Raw genomic sequence first — 17336 nt, 5'->3', positions numbered from 1 at the left:
TCGATTTTCATCTCTGTTCCTCTCACTTCTGACGAAAGACCACAGTGATATGGGGTGAGCGGGAGAATTGGTAGAAGGAAGAGGGACGGTGAGGGGCAGAGAAGGGATGAGAGAGGAATGAGGGAGTTTCACCCACTGCCGTCAGTGACATCGTCCAAGAGCCAAGAATTAAAATTACCTTAATTTTCCCGTCATTCAATTACCGGGTACACGAGCCAATGACGCGAATAAAAGCACAGTTTTACATTGAATGAAATTGAGCGTTTTAGTAGTTTGGATTCTCATAGGAAAATTCCTTCGTCACTCTCCCCCCCGCCCAAACAAATAAATTTGCTTAATTGTAAAAAACTAATGAGAATTTTAATAAAATTTTTATCGTCTATTTTTCCAATCCTTCATTTAATTAATTCCAGATCCAGGTATTTGATAAACTAACACTCTTAATACTTTTATCTGATTAGTTTGGATTCTCTCCAGCGATTTTTCTTCGGTATTTCGTTAATGGCACAAGAAAACGTCCGAGATGATGAAAATAAAACAACAGAATTTCTCTTGTTAAAAAATTAATATTTGAAGTGATAGGATTTGTCGGTTTTACTCAATGTTCGCTCTTGAGTGTAACCCCGTGGTTTTATGCTAACTAGGTGGGATTTAATGTCATTAGACTAGTACGGGACTGGGCGAATTGGTCTCGACGTTGGACGAAGATGAGTATTGAAAAACAGATGAAATAGAAATTCTGTAGGGATGACGACATTTACGACTTAAGCTGCTTATATGTGAGACAGAAAATGCGATAATGATGGAGCATTGTAATATTTTTTTTACAGAGCATGATGAGAGTTTACATTACTTGAACGACATCCAACGATCTCCTACACTGAGAAATTTTTTTTTTTGAGAAGTACGTCTTTTTTCATATCAAGAAACTGGTGACTTGAACATTTTCAAGAGCAAAATATCTTAGCGAAGTTAAATTTAATTAATTCATTTAATAGGACTAATTACCACATAATAATTTAATCTCAACACGTCAATTCATCACACACACAACTGAACACAAATAAATTGAATACTAAACCGGTTCAACTCAAAAGAAATTCAACACAGGGAAAATTCAACACTAATCAAAAGACACAAATTTATTATAAATTTATTATTAAACCCGTTTAATTCCAATTCTTCTCGTTCTATATGAAAACAATCTTATGACAGACCAGTCTGAGCTCAACCTTCTTTTTCTCTTATTTTCTCAGTCTACGGTCAGACGTAAACAGACAAAAGATGAATTCTCCAAGTAATAATAACACCAGAAAATCACATTTTGATCAGGCATGGATCCAAACAAGTCTTACATTTCTGATTCAGAACCGATCAAAATCAATTGTTACTGATTGGACTTCTATTGTAGTCTGATTGAGATTCCACTCGCATAGTGTTACATAAATTTCAAAATTTCCAACCATTAATTGCAAAAAGAAACTTTATTTGCATTGTAAAATGATGCGCATTCCAAATTACCTGTCACATGAGGATGCGGAAGATTTATAGTACGAGATTCGCGTGTTTAGATCCGAAAATGTACCGGTGTGAAAAACTGTACCAGAAATATACAAATTTCTCTGCCTCATTCTCCAAACCAATTTCGTAGTGAAAATTCAGATGAAAATTATTATCATAAAAAAATACAATTTTTTTTTCTCATAACTACTGTGAAACTACCATTTTCCATCGTCGGAAAAGCCTCCTTGGCCATCCGCCAGTTACCAATTACAAGTTGTTCACTTCGACGTCCTCAAAAAATGCAAAAACGTAAAAAGCCTGTAAAATAAAACCTCGAAGGAGTAACAGGGTAATATTTAGAGGATATTTTAAGGGTACCGGGGATGCAACGGCTTAAGACTACCGAACGAATCGATAGGACTGAGGTAGATGTTGATGGTGTGAGGGTTTCCATTAGGAATGGTTAATTACTATAGCCTCTACTAGCTGCCGGTCTCGGTGAACTAATTAACGATTTTACCGTGATTTACCTTCGGAAATATCTCACGTAAAAATGTACCGATATTGAAGAACCTGGTAGAAGAGGAAGGATCCCATATCGGCGAGAACCATAATCGATGTAGAATTTAAGTCACATACTCTGGGAAATCGCTCCCTTTGTTGAACTGTCTGATCTTCTGATGAGACAAGAACGTAATAACAAAGGAAATGTTTCTCGTTCCAGAAGCAAGTTACACATTTCAAGAAATTCCTGATTCTATGCGTAGGAAAAATTCATATAAAGGTGTTCTACACCCAAAAAAGTCGGTCTGAATGAAGTCAGACTTGGGCAGATGCCCACCGGAATATCGGTTTGATTCAAGCCGATTTATCGGTCTGATTCAAGTCGATTTATCGGGTTGATTTTGGCCGATTTATAGGTCTGATTGAAGGCGATTTATCGGTTTGATTTTAGCCGATTTATAGGTTTGATTCAAGCCGATTTTTCGGTTTGTCAATCACAGAAATTATCAGGAAATCACAGGAAATCATCTAATTCTGGAAATCACTGAGTCATTTGATTAAGGAGTGACCAGCTCCTCGTGTTTTATAGTAGTGTGCGTGCCAGCCCTGCTTATCTTATGGGTCTTACTCAAGTAAAAAATTCTGAGAATTGCTGAGAACGTCCCTGACTTTTAGAGGACTTTTTTATGAGTGAAAATTTCACGCCGCATAATATGTTCATCTATAGGCGTTACTAGAACGCTTAAAAGTTACGTGAAAAATGCAAAGATTCTTTTTTGTGGAGTATAAAATTTCCGGCGAAAAAAAATTGACGCATCGTTCCAATATCCGCACTCTCTGCATGAGCCACGCCCGATTTTGTGCCCGCAAAATTCATATTTCCGTTCGAAAGCCTTAAGCACTACTATTGTTGTGAAAATCGATTCCATGAGCTGCAGAGAGCTTGATCCTGATTAAGACCATAATTGACAATGGATTACGAAAATTTAGGTACGAAATTCTGAAGATTTGCTTCCCTCATTACCCCTTCCAATAACGAAAGGGATAAGGATATTAAGATGAAAAAAATTGAAGAGTGAGGTAAAATTTTCCGAAGTAAACTGCAAAAAGCTAAAAGTGCGGAGAGAAGAACAGGTATAATAAATGCGTTTCATTAAAAGCAACCTAGTGGGTTTCGTGTACGACCTAGCAGTTACAATAATATTATAGCCTCCCGCCTTCCACTGCCGGATGCATAATAAACACAATTTACGGTTAATGCGTGCAAACGTAGACGCTTTCAGCTCCTCGCTAATTCAACTTAGGAAACCAACCCCCTCTTTATCACTTGCATATATACACAGATTTTTTTTCTCTCTCCCTCCCTCTCTTTTTCCCAGACACTGTTCCGAAAATTGGAGTTAATTGAGGCATTAACCATTGTAAAGATTGGCAGCTACCATTTTTCATCTTTCTTATTTTACAAGGGGCTAAATGAATTGTGGCGAATGAAATGTATTTTCTTTCCAGAGAAGGAAAATTTGGCTGTGGTTATTAAACGGAAGATTACATGGCCGTAATTTCGGAGAGGATTAAGGGTAGATGAGATTTTTTCGTAGTTAACATGTAGAATGGAAATATGAGAAAATTCAGGATTAGAGTGGCTAATTTAGACTTTGTTCATTGCACATTGCTCTTAGAATTGAAGATTTCCATATTTTCTCTCAGTACTCCCTATAATTTTCTAGACAAGGAAATTAAGGGGCTGTCCATATACTAGTGAGAAGGAGGAGTCGATAAGAATCTTCCGTAAAGATGAAAACAATTGAGGAACATAGGGGTATAGGGCAAAAGTCAAATGTGACAGTCAAGCATAAAGACCAAGCATAGAATGGAGTTGAAAGGTTAAGGTATTTATCGCGGAGTGAACACGTAGGAGGTGAGACCATTTTTGTGGTCGAAATATTTTGTTTAATAACTTTTCTATTTTTCTCCCACATATTTCAAGCCTTTTTTATTTTTCTAGCTTGTCTTTTGGATAATTGGAAAATAATTAATATAGATGGAAAAAGGGATAACGGCGTGCCGTTAGACGCGCAAGTTGGCAGCACAGATTCACTCACCTGTTAAGTTCCTCCCCATATAGCGAAATGTCTCATCACAACTCCATTCGTATTTGCCACGCTAACCTCTCCACGATTCCTAACCTCGACGATATCGCTATTCCAAGTTGCGCATGCAGAATACCTATTTTTCATGGGTTTATAAATTTTTCCCTATAAACAATTCCCCTAGGCCACTTGGATTTGTTTTTATGTTCCACCATGAAAATTCCACCCAAGTGCGAAGTTTCAGGAAAATGTACACCCATAAAAAAGTCGCTCTGAATCAGATCGAAAAATCGGTCTGAATCATGTCGGGCATTGACTTATTTCATGTCGAATTGACGGCGCCTGAATGAAGTCGGACTCGGGCAGATGCAAACTGGAATGTCGGTCTGATTCAAGTAGATTTTTCCACTTGATTCAGACCGACTTCGGCTTGATTCAGGTCGATTTTTTGGTTTGATTCAAACCGATTTTCGGTTTGATTCAAACCGATTTTCGGTTTCATTCAAACCGATTTTCGGTTTCATTCAAGCCGGTTTCTTGGTTTGGTTCAAGCCGATTTGCCGCTAAATTCTCGATGTACATTGTCAATGAGGTTTCCTTCGGGAGCCTCATGCATAGGGGAGAGGGGATTCCCCATCGAGAATTCAGTACACCTCTCCCATCCTGTAGACGACTTAGTTCGTCGCTCAATTTTTCAAGGATATCTCCAAAACTAAGGGATATAGCGAATTTTTATTAAGAAACCTAGGGGGAGAGGTGGGGGTTCTAAATTTTTGTTGTTGTGAATTCTCAATACACACCAATCCACCCCTTCTCAATCCGCAATTGTTAAGTAAAAATTCGCTATCTCCCTTAATTTCGGAGATATCCTTGAAAAACTCATCGACGAGCTAAGTCGATTACGGGATGGCTGCACATCGAGAATTCAGTACAACCCCCTCCCCCTCATGCACCCTGTCCCACACAACCCCCTTATGTAAAACCTTTTCCCGGTTGACGAAGCCCCATAGCCCCAAATCGGCTCGAATCACGTCGAAAAATCGATTTGAATCTTAAAAATGCGATTTCATATTTACTGACGCTTTACTGAAGTGTTATTAAAAAATTGAAAAAATTGCACCGTAGCCCTCATAGCGCAACCAACGGAGTGTTAATTGGATTAATATCAATATTCTGATAATTAATGTTCGGAGAAATTTGGATAGTGACCCACACTACGTTCAATTATAACAAAACAACGTAAACTCACTAGAACTCATTCGAAAGGGAGCCAACTCCTCTCCTATGTTTCAACATACACAGAAAATTCGATAGTGGCTCGAAGTTAAAGGGGAATGGAGTAGATGTTGCTTTGAGCACTGTAGTCACTCATGTATGGGGCTAATTACTAATGGGAAATGGTATATTGGTGTCTGACTAGGTACTACTAGGCTTTATTTGACTTCCTTTGATTACCTCAAATCGATGCAAACTACTAATTGGTTGGATATTGCTGGCTACACTAATAGTATTAAGTGCGCATCTCCATAGATTAAAAAGACACAAAAACCGTTTGTTTACAATTTCTGTGAAGGATGGTTAGCCGAAAACCACATTATTCACCATAATTTTGATATTGTCTGATGTGCCAGATTCATACACTGATAGATAGGCCAACATCCTTAATAATATCGAATTTGTCGACCAATCTATAAATGTTGAGCCTCATCTCTAGACCCTGAAACTGGTTTTAATCATCACTCATTTCATTTCTAGAATGAAGGGCAATCGTAATAAGGATAAATGATCCTTTTCTCCTGTTATGTCCCACGAATTTCTTTTCTGGACCTCTAACTTCGATGATTGACGAGGGTTAACGACAACCAGAGAGGAATACGTCAGGGGCTGAAGAAAATTGATGGAAATATCTTTCTAAATAATAGATATAATATTATTTAGTTCATTCCGTGCGTTAAACTCGAATTCCCCACGAAATCAACTGAAATAGTACAGAGCACTCGGCCATAAATTGCGTTTTCAACGAAGGTGTGTGTATACTTCACATTCGTCAAAAATGAAATTTCTCATCTTGTACTCCGATTTATTATTCCACGTACAGTATGTGAATAAAAAAAATTTGAGATTCATTTTTCCTGCATTTTTCGAAACTACTTTGATGCTCGTTTATGTTTGACGAATGAATAAATGTGGAGTTGAGTGCCACTTGGACTCGAGAGGTCCTTTACATTCCCCCGCATGTACGTATTTGCCCTCTTGAGGACCCACAAAATGGTTGGTGTAATCGCACATGGAAAAAGATTCATGCTCAAAGCATAATTCATGCACAATCTTTGAATTTCTAATTAATGGAGAATTAAAAGGGAAACCTTGAATAAATTCTGTAAAATTGAATTCAGGTTTCGGTGAAATTATTCAATTGTACCAGGATAGGATAGAAGAGACATATTTTTACAGATGTTCAAGAATTTTCTTGCACTTTTCTCCTTACCAGTCAAAGGGTGATAAGTAGCTTTGGCCGAATGTGTTGAATGTATTTTTTTCCGTTCCTACCACTAAAACAGGCTAAATTTTCAGATACTCCAGGGCAATTTCCGTAACCACAGAGAAGATATAACTCAAGGGGTTACACCCAACAAAAAAAGTACTGATTCAAGTCGACGTCGGTTTGGTTCTAACCGATTTTCGGCTTGATTCAGACCGAGTGACGCGGACTAGGCCAATCTTAATTCCGGGTCTGATATAAGTCGAAAAGTGGTTTTCGTCACTCGGCCCGATAAACGGCGCTTACTCGGGCTCTGTCGAGAGGGGGTAAAGAGAGTTTACCGCGGCACTTGAATAATCGGTGCTCCAAGGAGGGTAAATGAGACGCTCGGTGCTCCAAGGAGGGTAAATCTCACTTACCCATCCTAGGAGCGATAAAGTGGGCGTCACCATGTGCCCTGACGTTCCCCCCACTTGGGCATGCGCTCTGCGTTCGGGTAAACGTATAGTCGGATGAGCTGTACAGCGCCTCTAGCGGCCTTCTCTACAACTTAACCCACTAGTGGTAGCCATGTTGTTGTGTGTCATTGAGAAGATTTATCATTAGAAAAAAGTCACTCTCCGAGTTTTTGTTCAATTTAAAGTTGATATTTTTGTTCAAAAAACAACAATTTCTAAAATATCAGTATTTATAACGTCGACTTCTGTTCTTAATAAAAGAAGAAAAATTGAACAGCTGAGTATCTTCTTTTATCTTTGATATCTGTTCTTATTTTCTATTTTTTATGCAATTTTCTTTTCACAGGTCCAAAATTACCGTCATCAACCTACTGTTTTTGGATATTTTGGCGGACTTTACTAGTTATTTATTTTCGCATCAACTGATATTGATTTTATTTCGATTTATTTTTTTCTATTGCTTTTATTTTTTTCTTCAGTGGGGGGGGGCTTCGCCCCCCCCCAACCCCCCCCACCAGGGGGACTTCGTCCCCCTGGACCCCCTCCCGCGCCCACACCCGCGTCGGGCCTTCGTGACGAAAAATAGTATATGCCATTCGGGCGATAGCGTTGGTTTGTGAGTCGTGTGGAGTTTGCAACACTCGGCATGGCAAGCGTCCGACTCGGATCGCCTTCGGCGATCCTCGTCTCCTGCTTGCCACGCCTCTTGCTGCAACTCCACACTCCTCACAAACCGCCGCTTATCGCCCTCATGACATAATGTACTATTATTTGACTCCACGATTGCCTTTCGTACAGTAAAATATAACACAATTTTTATCCAACTTTTCCTTCCGTGTAGAAACAGAATATTGTAGGATATGTAGAAGGATATAGTAGGATATATGGAGAAGTAGGATGTTCATCAATTATTCACTAATTTTGTCATAACTTTAGGTGATTTAGCTCATTATCAGGCCCATTATTATCACTAGTATTGTAATGAAGCAACTTCTGATTCAAGGTTGCTTCGAGAAATTCCCAAGACGGGAGAATCTCATCGTCACCAGCAATTTCACTTCTCGAAATTCTACCGTCCGAATTGCTCCACTTCGGTGACTCCTCACGGCTGATCATCTCCTCAGATTTGCACTTGGTGAAATTACCATTACTACTAACACTGTCCCACATCGGTGAAGTACCTGAAAATTATTCATTTTAACCATTCCCTTTTGCCTCAGTTCAAATTACCCGAAATTAATTCGATATTCTCGGACTATCCTCAGATAGACGAGGGTATGGGCGACCCTCATGCATACGTACGAGTGCTGTCCCAAATTGGTGGTCGACTTCTGCGGAGTCTGCTCCTTCCGATTGAGCGGAGCGAGGACGTCCAGGAGAGCCCTGAATTTGTGTCCCAGGAGGTTGAGGTATTCCTTGGACATAACCCACGTGACAGACTGTCGTGCATTTCCAGTATTTCTTTTTGTAATTGTTTCTGGTGCTCTGTTATTATGCTGTGGTGGCGGGGGGGTGGGGGCATCGAGGGTGGATCCATTAGGTAACTTTCCGATCTGAAGGCCATAGAAAGAAAAATTTAGTTTTTTCATCAATAACACGGTTTGATAAAATTCGGACGTCGTTGCCTTCAAAAACGAGACTGATTCCATTTTATGGATATTTTGATGCAAAGTATGACCTTTCCGTGCAGATGTGTGAAAATAGTATATTTCGATATAAGTGGGACGGAATTTGCACGAGTGTGAAGTTGGCGGCTCGAGGCGAAGTCGAGGGCTGCCAATCACACGAGCTGAAAATTCCCGTCTCACATGTGTGGAATAATAGATTTTGATAGTGATGTTACATTCAGCGAGTGGTCGAACTGTGAGTTTTACGTTTACGAGTAAACGAAAAGACTTGGTGAACGTAGCAGCAGTGTCAGAAATAAAATTTTCAAAAATATAATTGTAGAGTTTAAAATTTCAACATCCGCTTGTTTCCTAAAATAAAAAAATTATTCGACAAATTCAGGTAAAAACATGAATTTTTTATGCCAAACTTTCTCTTCTCGGAGATCACCTTCCCAAATATCCAACTTTTTTAAATTTTGTCGGAACCATTCATCTCGACCACACTGTTAGAAAAAAAAAGAAACTTCATGAACAATTAACCGCCAATTTTCAGGACAGTGCCACTGAATGCGATTTAGGGGAAAAAAATCATGAAATTTCAGATTTTACTTAAACTTTAGTAAAATTAGAGAATTTTAAGGGGCGTAAAGACGAGAATTCCTTAATTTATTTGAATTCCCAATCTAGTATGACTATTCAGTGTCAAATAATTGCATTGAATTTTCAGTAAAATCTCATAATCTCATGATCTCATGAAATTTCATGATTTTTTCCCTCTAAATCGCATTCAGTGTGACTGTCCTGAAAATTCAACAATTTATTTACCAGAATTTTCTGGTTTTCTATTCATTTTCCGGGAAAAATGGAACAGAAATTTACAGTTCTGTTTGTTTTTTCCACGAAATTCGGATTTTTCAATGACAAGATTTCCTTAAATTTCAGTGGAATTGCAACACGATGAAAATTTCCGGAATTTGGCACGGAAAAGTCAGACAAAACTTTTTTACAGAGCACGAATACTTGAAAAGATCAGGAAAAATTCACAGAAAATACTATCAATGAGTATAAAAAGTACAGAATTTTTCAGATGTTTTGGAGGCCTTGAAAAAAATATGTGGCTGGATTGACGAAGAATCCATCATATGGCAGTTTGGATTTGATTCTTTAGAGTTCGATGTAAACGAGGCAATGAGAGACTGCACAAATCGAGTACGTCTTTCCACCGAGAATTCATGGCGATGTTCAAACTGAGAGGAGCAAATTGATGGTGGTCGACCAGCACCATTAACTAAGTACATTTATGACCCGTTTGAATCCCGCTCGAAAGCCACAGCAAAGGGCCACACCAAAGGTCAGTTTATCTCGTAAGCGACTTTATAACATCACAAACTCATTAGTGCACTGAGTTATTATTTTACAATAATCGAAAAAAAATAAAAGGCGCGGGATTCGCCAATCTAACTATGTAGAATCTCATCAAGAATAAATTCAAAATAAAAAATAATGAAAGATGAAAGTAAAAGACCCTCAAAGAACCGAAATTATGAAATTCAAAAGAGTCTAGCAGCAAAGAGTTATTACGATCTGCGTCAAAGGGAAACTGAAGAATGATTACAGTTGAGTCCAGCACATGTATGTCCACACAGGATGTCAATGTTATTTAGCGAGTACTGGATTACGTTAATATACTCGTTTGACATAAGAAAAAAATAGAAAATACCATTGAAAATCAGGTAATTGAAAAAGAGAGTGTGCTAAAAAATGGTAAAAACGCGAATAACATCGAAGAGTAAATAGGATGAAATAGAACGACAGGGAGCGTGAATGGGAGACGTAAAGGGATCTGAACCCACTCGTGTACTCAGCATGATTGCATTGGACTGGGTCGAGACCGGAGCCATCAATTAAAAACATTTGAATTTTTTTTTTCATTCACACACTCACACAAACACACATACAAATATACACAACTAGACTAGAAGGGGTGAAACCCCTTCTGACCAGTGTTACATTTCCAATTTCACTCGTACAACGCTTTGGATTCATTAATAGATAATCAAAGGGGATTCTGAATAGTTTAGAGTCTCAGGGACTGCAGTTACCGATTTTATCAGTAAAATTGAGTATTGGAAGTGAGAGGAGACATAAAGGGACGTGGGATGAAACCTAGAGAGTTCCCATTTCAATTCACGAACGGGCACCACTGACTCGTACCCGATATGTAATCTCGAAATATTCTCTGAGGGCTGAATTGCCCTTTTCCCGTGCACCTCCGCGAATTAGATGAGGTGTTACATCCCTTCCTACATCTCTCTATTCTCCACAACCTTCCTTGATATTCCAAAAATTGGGTGCAATCACGTCCACCTACGTGGATTTCAATGGGATATGCAGTAAAATATGACTGAATTGTTTTTGAGGATTGACAATTTCCAACGTAATGAAATTCTTAGGGGTCTGCTGTTGAAGAACAGTTGGAAACTTTTCTGAAATCAATCGCATAGGGAAATAAACTTTATCACTTGTATTCAGGAAATGAGTCCAATCATTTCATTTTTTTCGAAAAGACATTACAATCTTTAACGCAAACATGGAGCTATTGATCGTAATTTTATTTTTGAAAAAGGTCGAGAGACCTTTTTCAAAGTTGAGACACACATCTTATGGAAAACGACTCTTGATAATTTCTCCTAAAATGGTCATATGAGTGGAACAACACAGCAAAAACGAATATTTGAATTTCACACACCTTCTGTGGACATTTGTCAAATACTAAAAAGCGTCTGAATAAAATTAAAATTTGTTTGAATTTTAAACATGAATTAAGGTGTTTGGATACCCGTTCATCTGAAATTCAGACACAATTTCATTCTATTCACACATTTTTTAGTTTCTGAAAAATGTCTACAAAAGGTGTGTGAAATTCAGACATTCATTTTTGCTGTGAAGACACGCTGATTTCTGTTAGAGAAAAAAATTCAATACATTAAAAGAGTTTCCCAAATTAAATGGGATTAACCCTTTTTTACTCTCATTCTCATAATAGAATTCATGCATTTTTAAAGTGCATTGAAAAACGTAAAGTCCGCTCCCATCTATTTTTCATTCAACTACCATTTTACATGCAAGTGTTTTTACGTTTTAGGTTTATAGCGGAACATTCGCGAAACATGTCGCTGTCAGGAGTTCAATCAAGGGGTAAAATTGGATGTGAAAGAGGGATCGAGAGAGGGATAAACATAAAAGACCCCTGTCACTTATCCAGACAAATCTCGTGTCACAATACTGGACAGTTTATTTTAACGTGAGTAAAATAATCTTTAAAAAAATGAATAAACTTTACGTAAATGCGGTTATTCAACGGCATACATCTGATTGTTATATTTTTAAAAGGTAAATTTGAAATTTCAAATGAATTACCTTGGCGTGTACGTTTGCTTCGGGGTGCCTGGGGCGGTGAGGTCTGGACAGCTGGTTCTTCGCAGACGTCGAGACGCCTCTCTTGATACCCTTTGAACTGCATCCAACATTGCTATTCGTTCCTCACGGGGTAATACCGCAGCGGCCTCCTGGAGTATCTGCTCGAGGGTGAGTTGAAATTCATTTTATTATACGGAAATTATTATTATAGCCTTTATAATCGTCCAAACTGAATACATAAATGTCAGGGGAATGAGAAATTATTCAATGGATGATGGGAATCGAGGGAACGGCGTTAATTTAGCAGCTATTTCGAAATGACAGAAGTTTTTTTATGTTGTTCCCTCAATGTCATTTCATATCAGATGTAAAGGATGCAGTGCTCAGGTTGCAAATACTAATGACTGACAGAGAGATATCGACATTTTTCATTCAAAAAATTACGATATGGAATATGAAAATCAATATCTCTACATGGAGAAAATAATAGAATCAAACTAGGGGGCTACGCCCCCTGTTCGCTTCGCTCGCCAATCCCATACGATCCCCATGATCCTTATTCTGACCCTTAATCAGACTCTCGTGACGCTCATTTTGACCCTCATTATACCCCTCGTGACCCTTATTTTGACCCATCGTTTTTTACCCTTAATTTTGGAGTCTTAATTTCGAGTACCAAATTGTCATCATCAGACGTCGATTTGGTTTTTTAACATGTAGAAAAATAGAGACCCTTATTTTGACCCTTGTGACCCTTAGATTCTGGTCCTCATGACCTTTATTTAGACCCTTAATCTAACCTTTGTGATTCTTAATCTGACCGCTGTGACCCTTATTTGGATCCTTTATCTGATCCTCATTATAACTCTCGCGACACTGATTTTGACTCTCATGACCCTTATTTTAATCCCCATGACCCTTATTTTGCGCCTCATAACCCTTATTATGACCTTTAATTTTGAAGTTTTAATTTTGAGTACCAAATTTTCATCACTAGAAGTCGATTTGAATTTTTATAATATAGAAAGATAGTAAAAATTAGCGTAGTCATAAAACGGAATGCTATGACGACATAGTAATCTCCCCAAGAACAAAAATAAATTTTTGCAAAAGAACTGTTTACAAAAAGTGGTGAAATCACGAAAAGTGCCAAACACTGAATACATAGAAGCTCTAAATACAATTAAGGAAACCTACGAAAAAATGGAAATTGTGAAAATAACGTGATAAAAACGAGTTGATAAAAATTCCAAGTCAACCGACTTGGTGCGATTTTTCAGGAGCTTGAATATTTGATTAGGTAGGATTAGGTAGGTCTGTACAGTTGCCATAGGGTGAATGATCCTGGAACAGAAGGGAAGAGACGCATTCGTGTAATCAATTGTACATACAATTTTGCCCATAGATCGGCATCTATCATTAATTTTTCTTCTCGTATACCCTTTCGGGTCTACGATTTGTTCCCTTCCCACCCCCCAACCCCCTGTACCGCATTCGCCGAAGGACAAGGGAAAACCTCATTTGAGGGAAAAACCTGCCCAGGTACAGTCGTCTCTTGCGAAACTTCCGCTCGACAATGAAACCATGAGATTTAGAGTGTCACAAATTTTGGCCCCCCCAGCCGGGAATCGAACCCGGGTCTCCCGCATGCCAATCCCACACTTTAACCACTTTTTTTTTTTAAACATGTTTATTTAGCCAAATATTTCCACATATGGTTTTACACTGTTATACCTAATGTCTACGAAAAAAAAACATGCACACTTTAACCACACAGCCAACACCGTCGGTAGATCGGCATCTATCATTGCTTTAGTAATATTATGAGAAGTTGCAGCTTAGAATAATTAAGATTTACTTATGTTCATTGAAATTTGAATAAAATATTTGATAAAATAATTCGGAATTTGAATATTGAAATTCATGATTACTTTAATAATGAAAAAATTGGTGAGTAATATAACAATTGCCTTGCTCAAAATTTAGCTTTAATTCAAAATTATGATTATGCCGATATCTGCTTTTCCCGTCAATTTTATTTACTCGATTTTGATTGATTATGCGGATATGCGTCACCACGTAGATTCTATTCTATCACCATTCACTCTGCGAGTTAGATTCGCGGAGCTTATGCATCAAACCCGCATAGTATTTTCTAGATGTATTTTTCTTGTTTAGCCAATGCTTCATAAAGTAATATAATTCACTCGTTGGAAAAGGCCGCACTGGATGAATGCGATACGAACCTCATATTCGTGAAGTATACCCTTTCCCAACTCGTACGTTGATGTTCTATTTTTATTTCAGCATGTGATGAATATTCCAGTTAGCCCCAAACGTTACCGACATAAAAAATTTCATGTTCATTGGTTGATAATTTCCGCTTTTAATAACACTCAAACCGGATGCACCCAAGTTGAACTGAAATACCACCAGAACTGGTCAGAGCTCCCTGCAATGAATTTCGTTCATTGCATTAAAAGCGTATAATCTCGCGAGGAGTATTGGAGTATTTGAAAAAATAATCGTGTTTCTGTGCCAAAAAGGTAAAAAACTAAAATGTTCCTCGTTTCAGTTTACTCCGATCTAGTTTATTACTTTGATATTTCTCTCATTTTCAGGTATCCCAATGCCTCGTAATCCTAGGGGGTAGAAAATTTTCATCTCTGGCAAAAAAAACATAACCCAAATATAAACAAAACTGTGCATCTCAATTTTAATAAAAACTCAATTGAGCAAATAATTAAACAAAAATTATTCTGTTAAATCCTGAAAAATAACAATAATTTCAAATTTGCTAATTAGTTTTAGTGTTTTCCATATTCAGCTACCAGATATACGCTGTAGAGTACTGTATTCGCAGTCATTGGGTAAATTTATTTAAATTGCATCCGCGAAACTCACGCCCCTGGCGCAAGCAGAGCATTGGAATTCAATACGCGACAATTTCGCGTGTACGTGTGCACAAATATTTCAACTGGTTGTTGAGAAAAAACTTGTTTCGCATCTACGATAAGTGAATACATTTCTCAGAAGAATTTCAAGACATCAACTGAATCATATTGTATATACGTTATTTGTAACACAATAAATCACATACAAATGTCTTTTCTTTAATTGCAACGAATGTACTAAATATAAGGACATTGGTCATTGAATGAAGAACTCTGTTCTCAAATCTAGGATATTGTTCTTAATTTCAAAACAATCGCTACATTACTCGTCAAAGAACAAAAAAGTTTCTGGCTTCCAGAACCACAGTATATCCATAAACTCGTGGTCCTAGAGAACATAGTCGTGAGATCCAGAAACTATTTACTTAGCTTCAGTGAAAAAATAACTGAAACTCAGTACCGAAAACATACTAAGTTGAAGCGAGAAAAGACTGAAATCAAGAACCGTTGGATACTGAAATCAACAAGTGGGAAATTACTTTCATTACAACATGGTCAATATATTTTTTCTAATAAATTAGCAATTTGCTTGCGAATGTAATTCCTATGATGATGTATTTTGAATTGAATAGCAAAGGACTAGAGACTCGCAACTCAAAATTTTCGACTCGCAAAAATTTATATTTTGTAAGTCAATTAAAAGCAACACTACAAACAGCAACCACTCGAACTCTAAACATTTTTAGAAACCAAATGCATCCGGTCATTTGTTAAAGGAGTAAATTGTTAACGTTTAATCATAATTTGAAGTTGTGCGTCTAAGTTTTTCATCAGTTGATCACTTTCTTCATCGTATTTTCGCCGCAGGCAAAAGCATAAGGGACATGACGAACTTGCTCGGCGTATCACGTTTCTCACAATTAATTTTGAGTTGTCAAGCTAGTGGCATTGACAACCCCATGAGAATAATTTTTACAATTCTTAATTCGTGGAGAAACAGGAAACCTGAAATTTTTTCTGCTCCGTTCCGTGACGCCTCTGTTCACAGCACTCACCGCACGTCGTAATGTAAAGTGACAAACGTCACTCGAATAAAAAAAATGGCATGCTTCTTTCATACTTCTCCGTGTTGGAAGTGTATGAAGAAGGAGTCAATATCCTAGGAAAAATGTATGAATTATGCGGGCCGAACTTGTTGAATTTCTTTCTTTCTTTGTCTTGATTTATTTGACTCTTGTTGAATCATCTTTTCTTCTGCTTCTCATAGAAATGTACTCACATGAAAGGTTGCAAGTATTTTCATTAGAAAAACTGAGAAGGTATCGATAGGTGTTCGCCTTCGGCTCGATCTATAATGCAACACTCGTCAAAAATGAAATTCACGCACTTGTAACGTTAAATGGCACTTTCGACTGGAGAACATTATGCTATGAAGGATTATACTGCGACTGCGTACGAGACCCCGAGGAGACTTTAATTTGGAGAAATCGCCTCAGTTTCGAATGACATAATATTCTCTCCTCCTATCTCAACTCGAAGAGAATTGAACTCATCAACTTTGCCCTATGTTTTATGTATCCGAAATGAAGACCGAGATGGAGGCGAGATGACATGCATTGTAAAATTCTGAGATTACCGTGCATGATGGTTTCGCCGAAAAAATGAATAATTCTTGAAATTTTTAAATTCTTCCTTCACGATTGTACTTGTGAATGTTGCCACAATCACCATAAAAATCAGCATATTTTTGCCATCATTTTTTGAAACTGTAAGAATGCTGCAATGTTCATGATTCTCCCGCCCCCTAAAATCGAGCGTTGATTCACATTTATCTTACAATATATTAACGTTAATGAATTTAACGGATGAGACTCCGTATAGGATGAGATGACTAATCAACCCATCAATTGAAACTTGTTTCATATTTCTAAGATTTATGTTATCGAAGTTATATGTGTTTAATGTCAGTTTCCTCTATTTCTGAACCGGACAGTAAGTCTCCTACACAACCCTAAAAGTTATGAATGGATAAAAATAGGAAGATTTTCCCAATTGACAAGAAAAACAATTTTCGCCGAATTCTTGCTGACATACGAAACAAACTTCATCAAATACAAGGTCTTTGTTTGCATTTCGATAAGTACGGAAGCGAAATGGGTTTCTTCTTCTAATTCAGGGCAGAATTTCTCTGTTTTATGAATGTTTTTTTTGGCTCAAATGAAAGAGCGGCTCGAAAAATGGCGTGCAGAAGTCTTTAAAGATGACAAATGTCTCTAAAGATGATGTCTGTTTTCAATTGAAAAGCGCAATTGTGACAACATTGTCCAGTGGGGTCTAGGAGTCTCCCCTGGTTCAAAACCATCTTTAGAGGCCCT

General features: G+C 37.7%; 1 protein-coding gene across 1 annotated transcript in view; it reads right to left on the bottom strand.

Moving 5' to 3' along the window:
• Positions 1–7825: 7825 nt before the first annotated feature.
• LOC107041326 overlaps positions 7826–17336 on the bottom strand; it is a 43485-nt gene continuing 33974 nt past the window's right edge. The window contains exons 12-14 of the mRNA XM_015261831.1: positions 12068–12225; positions 8340–8590; positions 7826–8218 (exon numbers count right to left, since the gene is read on the bottom strand). Coding sequence (XP_015117317.1) covers positions 7962–8218; positions 8340–8590; positions 12068–12225 — 666 coding nt within the window. The 3' untranslated portion in view covers positions 7826–7961. The remainder of the gene's footprint in view (positions 8219–8339; positions 8591–12067; positions 12226–17336) is intronic.

The sequence above is a fragment of the Diachasma alloeum genome, unplaced genomic scaffold (assembly GCF_001412515.2).
Source record: "Diachasma alloeum isolate Michigan unplaced genomic scaffold, Dall2.0 Dall_scaffold_00179, whole genome shotgun sequence".
Taxonomy (NCBI): Eukaryota; Metazoa; Arthropoda; class Insecta; order Hymenoptera; family Braconidae; genus Diachasma; species Diachasma alloeum.
The sequence above is the reverse complement of the archived record's forward strand: the minus strand, read 5'-3'. Positions and strand labels throughout refer to the sequence as shown.